At 39.2% G+C, this 10,729-nt stretch overlaps 1 protein-coding gene across 1 annotated transcript; it reads right to left on the bottom strand.

Moving 5' to 3' along the window:
• Window positions 1-246: 246 nt before the first annotated feature.
• On the bottom strand, window positions 247-9,429 carry pfkmb (phosphofructokinase, muscle b). The gene is made up of 22 exons (XM_088424220.1): window positions 9,292-9,429; window positions 6,870-6,943; window positions 6,483-6,560; window positions 4,813-5,002; window positions 4,564-4,729; window positions 4,334-4,378; window positions 3,880-3,988; window positions 3,694-3,789; window positions 3,511-3,603; window positions 3,300-3,425; window positions 3,147-3,211; window positions 2,991-3,054; window positions 2,755-2,901; window positions 2,601-2,671; window positions 2,418-2,505; window positions 2,157-2,309; window positions 1,907-2,071; window positions 1,209-1,270; window positions 1,034-1,145; window positions 853-952; window positions 648-753; window positions 247-514 (listed from the first exon to the last, which is right to left on the bottom strand). The coding sequence occupies exons 1-22, from the start codon at window positions 9,374-9,376 to the stop codon at window positions 373-375; spliced, it is 2,337 nt and encodes a 778-aa protein (XP_088280346.1). The 5' UTR covers window positions 9,377-9,429; the 3' UTR covers window positions 247-372.
• Between the last annotated feature and the right edge of the window lie 1,300 nt (window positions 9,430-10,729).

The following is a 10,729-nucleotide window of genomic DNA, read 5'->3' as shown; positions in this document are numbered from 1 at the left end:
CCTCCACGAGTGAGGCAGATGTGCTAACCAGTCTAAGAGCAGGTTGGCACAATATTCATTTTTTAATTTATTAAAAAAAAAAAAACCCTAAACTAAGACAATATCAGCTACTTTAAAGGCTCTGTGACAAAATTGATAAAATCTCTTTCTTTATTAGCCCACCAGGTGAAGATTATTTCTATGAGACCTACACACATACAGAGGGCAGGTGCCTTTGTTGTCTGCTTTCAATAAAACGCGACAATGTTTTCATATTTATTGCTCTCTTTATTTTCATCACAATTTTTTAAAGATCCAACTTTTGAGAGGTACAGCCTAAACAGGAGTCATGTAGTGTAGAGTGCTGATGGCAAGAAAAACTAAATATGAAAACTACTTAGGAGCGTGGTTATTGTTTCTGACCACATGCTCCATTTCAGCCATGTTGGAAGTGTCCAGGTGGGCATCATACTTGGCCAGGATTTTTAGGACAGGTCTCAGCCTCATCCACCATTGTTCTTTTGGAATACGGTGTCTGCAGAGGGGGAAAGAAAAGTAATAATACATTCATGTCAAATCTTAGGTACACTGATACAATAATGTTTGCTCCCTGCATGCCTGAAAAATCCATCTGAAGAATTTTGATCGAAACAACAAAATTGACTTACTCAAAGTCGACTTGTTGTTTAAGCTCTGTCAGAGGCTGGAAAATCAAAGATCTCTTCCTCATGCCCAGCACACACGCGGAATCCTCAGAATTGGCGAAGACACGGCCTGGAAATTGGAAGTTAAAATGCTTATCAGCACACGGAAAATATATTGCATCATTAAAGAGCAATCCTTCTTTTGAGCATTTAGTTTTTCCGTCCTCACCGTGTCGGGAGCATTCCTTTACTTTGTCCGTCATCCATAAGATAGCCTTGATCCCCATCTTGGTGGCAAAATTCCTATCAAATGGACTGGGGGTACCTCCCTAAACAGAAAGTATTGTTTTTACGGTATGCATGGAACTGAAAGATAATTTACGTCTAATTGTTGTCTAGTGATGACATACCTGCTGCATATGTCCGAGTACGTTCTTCCTACAGTCAAATATACCCTTTCCTTCTTCAGAGTACAGATTGAAGAGGACATCCGTGGTGTAGTTTTCATTGCATTTCTCATTTCTGCGGAAAAAAAGAAGAGCGATTAATCCTTTGAAGGGTTGTTTACTCGGATTTTATCCAAACCTCAGAACAAGTCCTCTCTTCACTGTTGTTTTCATCTTCTCCGTCAGATGCTCCACATTCATCTATAAATCAGGTTGACAAAAAAAACATGACTTATTGTAATTCAAAGGGTTAACGTGATCTTTAGATCGTATGTGTATACAATAAAACTCCACCTGCAATGAAGTTGGGACTTTGTATAAAATGATAGAAACAGAAAAAAAGATTTGCAAAAATACAACAACTTGTATTCAATTGGATACAGCACACAAACAAGGTATTTCATGTTCAAACTAATAAACCTTTTTGTTTTTGCATGAATTTTTTTTCATGCAGTTGCTCACAAAGCACACGTTTGTGAGCTTGTGAAAGACTGAGCCTTTGGGGATGCTCCTTTTATAGCCTATCATGACATTCAAATTTTTCCAAACACCTTAGTTCACCAGTGGATTGTTCCACAGAGGTGTATTTTGAGCATTGATCAACTTTTTCATGTCTCAGGTTGCGCATCCCAACTTTTTTGAAATGGTGCAGGCATCAACTTTCAAATTGTAAATGTTTCCACAAAAACACTAAAGTTGATCATTTTAAACATGATCAAATGTTCATTAAGTTTAATGTAGGTTGAAGATAATTTGCAAATCATTATGCTCAGTTTCTATTCCCGCTTCATACGTCTCAACTTCAGTGGAATTTGAATGGTATCCTTGCCCTCAGACCTTCAAGTCCTTAAGGCTGAAAGGCTCCTCATAGATGTATGCATTATCAGCTCCAGCTGCTAAGCCGGCCATGGTTGCCAAGTAGCCACAGTATCCTCCCATTGTCTCAACAATGAACACTCTTCTCTTGGTACCGGCTGCCGATTGCTTGATCAAGTCGCATGACTGGAAGGAATAAGTGGAAGAGGGAGGATGACATTATGACATCGTTAAATGTTTGTCGATTGTTTTTGTGGGGGAATAAGTATACCGAGGTGATGGTGTTAAGGGCAGTGTCGGCGCCAATACTGAAGGCAGAACCAGGAACATTGTTGGAGACAGTAGCAGGAATGATGACGAAAGGGATACAGAATTCTTCATAGTTCTTTCTGGCCTGCACCATCTCTAGACCCCCTACAAATGCCTATGTGGAGAACAAAAAGAAAGGAATTGAACAAAAAGAAGTTTTATTCATACATACACAAGTTGCTTCTATATAACAGCTTAGTAGAATAACATTACTGCTCCACACCTCAAAGCCTCCAATAAGGATAATGCCATGAATGTTGAACTTTGTGATGTTGGCTTTTATCTCTTCCATGAGCTTACTTGGCAGGGTTCTTCACCAATATGAAGAGAAATGAAACACGATTATGCACTCATCATCTAAGTCAACGCCATTTTAGAAGCTTTACAATTGGAATTGCTGTCTCACCTCTTGGTACCAAGGAGCGAGCCACCCTTTCCAATCCACCCAGCCACTCCAGTCCAACCAATAGGCTCGATCTGTGCACGGAAAGCACTGTACATTAGCTCAAATTCTCTCATAAAATATATAGTGTATAAGCGATGCTTTGATAACACTATACCTGCCCATGGGCTAAACCTTCAAATCCATCATGCACTGCCAGCATTTTGTGACCTTGGAGGAGGGCAGTTCTGACAACCGAACGAACTGCAGCATTCATGCCAGCACATGGCGCCCCCACATTCAGTACTGCTAGTGTGATATTGCTCTGGTAGGGGCAAATTCAAAGCAGTATTTGTCAGAAAAATGCAAGATTAAATGGGTCATACGCAGTAAAAATGGTGATGCACATCTTGCCTTTGTGTCTGGAGGATGAATGTGCGACAGCATTTTATAGGCGTTCCAGTTATTCTCGAAGCTCCTATTGTCAACAGGACACAAATATGTGAAGAAACTGAAAACTCAATGCAACATTCATATTTTCAATGTGGAGTTCAAATGTATCGGACTCACTTTCCCCTAAGCGCCACTGCATCTTCAAACCTTTTTTCATCCATTGCTTTGGTGACATCTTTTGTCTGAGAATAATGTTATGTTACGTTTCATACATGCAGCACAGGTAATGCGTGCTGTGGAAATGATTTGTGTGCGCTCTGGCTGACATACCACTTGAACACACTCCATCAGAGGCAGTCTGACAGCCATGTTTCCCGACAAGCTGACCACACACGCAGGAGTTTCGGGTGTAGCCTCTAAAAGGGCCATCACTGCCTGCATTCCCATGCGGCTGGCCTGATTGATCACAATGTTGCACATTTAGAAAAGCCAACAAGCAATATTTTCTGAAAAAAATGGTTTGTGGGTCTAGGATAAATACCAGGATTCTGTCAAAGGCCGAGGGAGTTCCACCTCTCTGTACATGGCCCAGTACAGTGGTACGAGTGTCAAACCCAAGCCTTTTGGACACCAACTGAACAGAAATGTATAGGATTCATGAGTAAATATCCAAAATAATTAAAAAAAAAACAAAAAACTGCGAAACATGAATGATATCACTGACCTGCCTGATATACTCACAGCTGATGGGTTGGCCATTGAGGTCGATTGCTCCTTCTGCTACAATGATAATATGCAAACGGTTGCCAAGTTGTCTTTGCTAAGAGGAACAATAAATAAATAAATAACATCCACAGGCATTTTTTTTTTTTTTTTGTGCAACCTTCTGTTTATCCTGGAGCAAAATTACCTGAGTCAGTCGTCTGCACAGATGGTCCTCCCAGTCTTTTTCTGGGGGCATCTCTGGAATGAACACCCAGTCGGCAGCACATGCCAGAGCGGTCACCAAAGCCAAGTAACTGTGCATCAAAGGTAAAATTTTGTTAGTCGGGAAATATTCTCGGATCTCTTTAGTCCTCTATGAAAGCACATTGATTAGCATTGTAATGGATCAGAACAAGATATTTGCAAACATATGCTTTAACGTGGGAAAACAATCAACATTTTTGCTAATTTTCTGATGTCATGGACCAAACTAAACCAGCAACATTTTATAATAAAATGTAGTGAATTTGACACACTGTCAATCTGAAAATGTGTCCTTTTCTTTTTTTAATAAAAGTGATGTAAAAACGCCCATTAAAAAGATTGTTAGTTGCAGCTCCAATGGCCATGACATCTACTCACACACAAGTTTGACTCACCCACAATGCCGGCCCATCACCTCCAAGATGAATGTCCTTTGGTGACTGCATAAAGTTACAAATACACCACACATAAGTATTAAGTACTTTTAAATGTATAAATAAATGTTTATTGGGTATATTTCTTCCATTAAAATTGATTAAAATCGTAATCATCCTGAATGATTGGGCCATATCGCTCAACACTAAGGGTGGTATGATATATTTACAGTAAGTGTGTATAATTCTACCTCTGTGCTGTGGTGGCAATGGCATCTACTATCTCCATGATGCGATGCAGGGCAGAGTCCGTGCCAATGGTCATGTCAGTGCCACAGAAGTCATTGTCGATGGAGCCCACCATACCGACAATGTTGAGGTGGGAGGATTGCTTTGCTTCATTTGCCGTGATCTTACCTGAGCAAAGATTACAATTATATTGGTTTTAGAAACCCAATAAAAATGTTTGAGAGCATCGTTTGATGTTCATAAACCCTCACCAGCTTTGATTAAGTCTGCCAGGAGGTCACTCCACTCAGTTCTGAACTGGTTGGCACCTGTAAGACTGCCATCACCTCCGATAACACACAAGTTGGTGATGCCCAGCTTGACCAAGTTATAGGCCGCTTTGGTACGACCCTCCTTGGTGCGGAAGTCCTGACAGCGGGCGCTTCCAATCACAGTTCCACCCTGAGGAACATGTCAGAGTCAGAAGGTTCATTCTAGGGTCCACAAGTGTCCTTGTCTACTGAACCCTGGCATTTAAATGCCCATCTCCTTGATATACAGAATTGCAACGTCAAGGCTAAAGCTTTGCTAGAATTACTCACCAAAAGGTTAGAGTGTGACTTGATGCTCATAGGTTATATATAGTGGTAAAATAAGTGGCGCATAGTGAAAGTTCATCCATCCATCCATCCATCCATTTTCTAGAGTCGCTTATCCTCACAAGGTTCGCAGGCTTGCTGGCGCCTATCACAGCTGACTTCGGGCAGCAGGTGGGGGACACCCTGAACTGGTTGCCAGCCAATTGCAGTATTTAAAGTTCATGTAAACTGAAAATAAATTACGTAGCTAGCTACCTTGCCAACTTGGGGACTAGCAAATGTCATAAGCGGTTAACTTTCCCTGAAGTGTCTGTTGTGTGTATATACATGTGGTGCACAAAAAGAGACACTGGCAAATTGGACTACCTCAATATTAGTCCACTGGTTTGCTAGTTCGCTCCAGCAGAAGTAAGCTGGTTTGTGACATAAATAATAACATGTTTCCCTGCAATGTGCTCACGGACTAGTCATTGCTGTTGTGCATTGAATTAGTATTTCTATTGATAATTGAGATACTTATATTTTTTGTGAGTGGCCACTGAACGCATTTCCAGTCGACTGTGTGACGTTCTTTTGCTTCTCCACAAAGCTATTGCTAATTGAATGCAGGTATTTTGGGAGGGCAAAACCTTGTTGTTAAACTGGAACTAAATTGGGACAGCATGCCTCACTGTCACATATTGTGAATGCGTTGCCAGAAAGCTCAACTCGTCATGGTCTGACTTCATTTCCCACAATTTGTCGACATGGAAGCAGGAAGTAGTTCTAGTCCCGGTAACTTCATTTTTTGTTGGCTGATTGTATAAAAAGCTATTACAACTGAGTGACTGGCATGCATATGGCCCAAATAGTTATCTTGCTGGACCAAAAAACAAAACAAAACAAAAGACAACAAAAATCCCCAAGATGTAGGGATGCGACCGACATAAAATCCGTGAGGTCTCAAGACACAAAGCTCAGAATCAGGACTCCTCCGATTAAAACAGGAGGTCCGGTCATCCAAAGCTAACTACAAGCTGGAGTGGTAGAAATGGGTTACTTTATAATAAAAGTAACTCATAATGCCTCCAGAAAGTCACTGATGGAATGAAAGGGTTAACTCATACCAGAAAGCCCAAACAGACTTGGATTCATTTTTAGCATCACCCTAAAAAGCTGCGCCACTGATTCGAGAAAAGACTTAAACGATACATTTTGAAAATTCACTGCTCAACTGTTCTCAGTCTTTGCGTGTGTGATTACAGCACTTCTTTAAACAAATGTTTTTGTTGTTGTTATTTTTTTTTTTTTTTTAATAAATCACCCAAATGAATTTAAATTTCGACTTTTGGTTTTCTTCTCACCAGCTGCAACATCATGGACACACTTTCCCATGTAGCAGGACGGATGTTGTCTCCACCATCTACCAAGCCCTGATAACCCTGTCAATAAACAGAGAGAGAGAGAGAGAAAGAGAGAGCGCATTAGGCCTTTTGAAGTTGCGGGGTATCAATCCTGGTTGAATTGCCTTTAAAGCCACTTCCAAGTCATGGCTTTCATTTCTATGAATGGATCACTGCCAGTGCCCAAAGTCCTTGCTAAAGGACATACATCCCGTGTTTTTGTTCAATTTTGTGTGACTGGGTTGCTTTGAGTCTGAGTCCCAAGATTTGTTTGCTCAGTGACAATTTTTTTGGCTATACATTTTAGCAATAGCCAATCACATAAAGCACCATCCGAGTTGAATTTACCTCATGGACAAAGAAGACTTTGGCGCCGGTGTATAGCCCCATTCGAACTGTGGCTCTCACGGCTGCATTCATGCCTAGAAGACACAGTGTGCAGTCAAGGTCATTCACATTGCTTTAATAGGAGTGAAAAGATGTGGGAAGTAAACCCCAAACTTTTTTTAGTAATAACATGTTTCATGGGCACCCACTAGAATAAACACAGTATTGATGATTGATATTATGTTTGTGGGATATGAATAAAGCAGCAAAATCTAACTGTTTTGACCCATTTCAGGAGGCAGCCATTTTGCCATTTCCTGTCAACCGAAAATGTCATCATAGTTGCATGGTTCACCTGGTTCTGAGTTTGGGCATGTAACGTTCATAAGCTGAGCCATCATTGGTTGTTACCTGAGCCCTGAGCAACTGTGATGTCATTTTCAGTCAATGGGAAGTGGCTGTATTGTCACCCTCTGAGATGGATGAAAACAGGTAGATTTTCCCACCTAATTCACATTTTGCACACACACGCAACACAAATCAGAATCCTATGTTTGGACTACTGAGTCTGCATATGGTAAAAGGTAAATGGAGTGAGCCTATATTGCGCTTTCTAAACAATAACACAAGAAATACCTAAAATTAAAAAAAAAAAAAAAAGCTACACTATAACAAAGGTATTTTCACCCAAAAACTGAAATGAATAAAAACAAAACAAAACAAAAGAAAACAAAAAACAGCACTGAAGAATAATTTAAACCAAATTCATCCTTAAAAATAAACTAAGAAAAAAGCTAATCTAAAACAAAGTAATTTTCCCAAAATTGAAAAAAAAAACTACTCTGAAAAGAAATTCAAACAGATTTAAAAAAAAAAAATACTAAAACAGAGCAATTTCAAAACAACTGAAACTAATAAAAATAAACAAACCTGCTCTGAAAGGTTTTGGAGAGGAATCAAGTGCTATTTATTCTTCCTCATTTTTAAAAGTAATGGCAGGGTCTTATGTAATTGCCAACATTTGGAATCCGCCGAAAAAAAATCCATATGTCAGGCCCTATTTATTACAAACATGTTTGTTCAATTATCTGAGCTAACTACATACTTCCATTAAATGGCCGAGGGTACAACAAACAGATGTATCCACTTGTTGCCAGTTAAACCTAAGAATAAGTTATGTCTATGTAGTCAAATAAACCTGGCTAGATTTATGTTATCCCGAGCATTCAAAACTAGTTCGGGGCCTCTATACACGCGGGCAACGGGTTCCCCTGCAACCCTAATGAGGACGACATATTGAAAATAGATGGAATTTTTTTGTATTTTATCACAAAAAAATAAACATACTTGAATCTTTTGTGGCAAGCGTTTTTTTTTTTAACTTCTGTATGCAGAAATGAAGAAAGTTACTATAGAGAGAGCAAAGGCAGTTGCTGCACCCTCATTACCCAGGGGTCACCTAAAGGCCAAGATGTGGATAGATTGACATTGCCCCAGCCAAGAGTACAGACAAGATTTACACAGTTTTAATAACACATGACAGAGAGGTCATGATTCTAAAATTAGCCAGAAAAATGGATCCTATGTCACAGGGAGGTGAGGGCAGATGAGCAAGAGATGTTCGGCGGATGTCAGTGGGGCTGAACAACTAATCAAATTTAAATCGGCACAATGGAATCAAGTGCAATTTTAGTCACGTAGAGTGCTATTTGGTTTAAAAAAAAAAACGTTTTTTTCTATATTTTTCTAATTCATTTCTATAGTACTGTATATATTTGATTGACGCATTTGATCGTTAATAAAACTCTAATTTAAGCAGTTAAATAATATGCCTTTCATATGAACTCATAGTTCATTTGCAACTATTTTAGTGAATGTCTAATCTATAAGAGCAAAATGGTTAGGATAGATATTAAACTACTATACTATAAACTACCATTATTATTGCTTGTTCTTTTTAATAAAATAAATAAAGATAACTGGGAAGAAGAAACAAACATATTAAACTGCTACTAAATACAAAACAGAATCTTGAGAAGAAGAAAAAAAATGACACTTGGATTATTTTTTCTAAATCATTGAGCTCTAGCTCAGAAATGAGAATTCAATGGTTGCAAAAATGAACCACTATCGAATATTGCCATGTGAGGATGTCTTCCAAGAACGATCACTTGTAAAAACAGTAGATGGAGACATACAGCCCCTTATGCTTCGAAAAGAAGGTCAGAGGTGAAATCAGGTAAAATTTCTGTTGAAACTGGCCTGACTTCATGAAATAGAAAACTAATTAAAACAGTTCAGCTGTCCAAATGTTTTGCTAAAAAAATACTCAATGGAATTTGATTTCCATTCTCATAATTCATAGTTGTTTACACCCAATATTTGGCACTAAAGAGCGCTTTTGCACTCCGCACACTACACCTTCTGAAACCCCAACACTCACCCTGGGCATCACCACCTGAGGTCAGAACTGCAATCGCCCGACCCTTCCCCATCTTGGTGGGGTCAGCTGAAACGGTTTCCGCCATTGTTTCGGAGCTGAAGCTGGCTGAGGAAGTAAGTCCTTCACCGTGAAAAGCCCGGCAGCCCAACTGCGCAAAGAGCCTCTCGCATCCAACTCAGATATGCAATTTGTAGGTGTTACACAACTTGACATATGATGAGGCCGACATAATTGCCAACACACGAATCCGGGGGGATGCAATGCGGTTATTTTCGTAACAGCGTATACTGTGTCAACTACAAGAGTTATTTTGAACATTCCATTGTCAAATTTCATGAATCCACTATGTGTAACTATGGTGCATGAGTATGTTTGTGATTCACATGACGAAACAATTCCAACATTAAAGGGGCCGTAGCACAAAGAGTAAACTTTTAGGAACTTTTAATCATGTTCCAATGTTGATTCCTCACCCCAAACAGTCCCAAAGTATTATTTTCATTCACTGATGCATTTCTAAGCATTCGTCGATTATTCTGCGCTCTCACACCAGCCCCATCCGACCGCGCAGATGGAAACGGCTTGTAGAGGCTTATGACGACAGGAGCAAGAAAGTTGCAGTTTGTACCTCCCCAACACCTCTTCCTATAGCCTGGAGCGAAGGAGGAGGGATTCAATTTATTCATTAGCCATAACATTTTACAGTAGTAAATGCTTAAGTGGCCATAATGTGTGTTTGGGAGAACACAGTCGGACATTCAACGTCAGTAGTAAATAACCATTTACTTGCCATTTGGACAAAAGAAAGGTGATTTCTAAACATTGATCTGTGAAGTGCATAGTATAATAAATTCAAGGCCCCCAACATGGATTTTTTTTTTTACCTGGATGCTGAATGTTGGCAAAGCCAATGGATTTTAAAGTTCTAATGAATAAAATACTATTTATTACCCCCCCCCCCCCAATGAAATTTGATAAGTGTTCATCATATGCAAATTTTCACTATTCACAGGCCTGCTGGTATCTATTCTCCAAGAATAGCAAGGGTCAACATTACAGATATTGTAGAAAAAAAAAATCCAAACTTTTCTTTTTCCGTTCACAGAATCCATTACATGGACAAATAAAGGATCTTAGGACCTTAATTCTTGTCGTATATTTTGATGTTACAGGTAGTAGAATGGGTGTCATATTTAACAAGCATGCTTAATTTATTTTGCTCTGCATTTTATGAGTTGTTTTTTTTTTTTAAAACTATGAAAGTTTGAGTGTAAAGCTGTGACCTCTCAATTCTTCAATTCTTTGCGCAACTTATGATGACACCAGTGTTAAAATACTATTTTTTGCAATTCATTTAAAAAAAAAAAAATCCGCATTGAATTTTTCTTTAATCATCCGTATAAACACGGCCACATATAGAACTCTTCAAAGCTGTATA

The sequence above is a fragment of the Hippichthys cyanospilos genome, chromosome 9 (genome assembly GCF_059441005.1).
Source record: "Hippichthys cyanospilos isolate Australia breed blue-spotted pipefish chromosome 9, RoL_Hcya_1.0, whole genome shotgun sequence".
NCBI classification, from domain to species: Eukaryota; Metazoa; Chordata; class Actinopteri; order Syngnathiformes; family Syngnathidae; genus Hippichthys; species Hippichthys cyanospilos.
This window is presented reverse-complemented; position numbering and strand designations above follow the sequence as displayed.

Coding starts and splice junctions, on each gene's coding strand:
- pfkmb (XM_088424220.1), bottom strand. CDS start 9,376: ATGGCGGAAACCGTTTCAGCTGACCCCACCAAGATGGGGAAGGGTCGG. Junction 2,672..2,754: donor AAGGTTTAGCCCATGGGCAG/GTATAGTGTTAT, acceptor TTCCGTGCACAG/ATCGAGCCTATTGGTTGGAC. Junction 2,072..2,156: donor CCCTTAACACCATCACCTCG/GTATACTTATTC, acceptor TATTCCTTCCAG/TCATGCGACTTGATCAAGCA.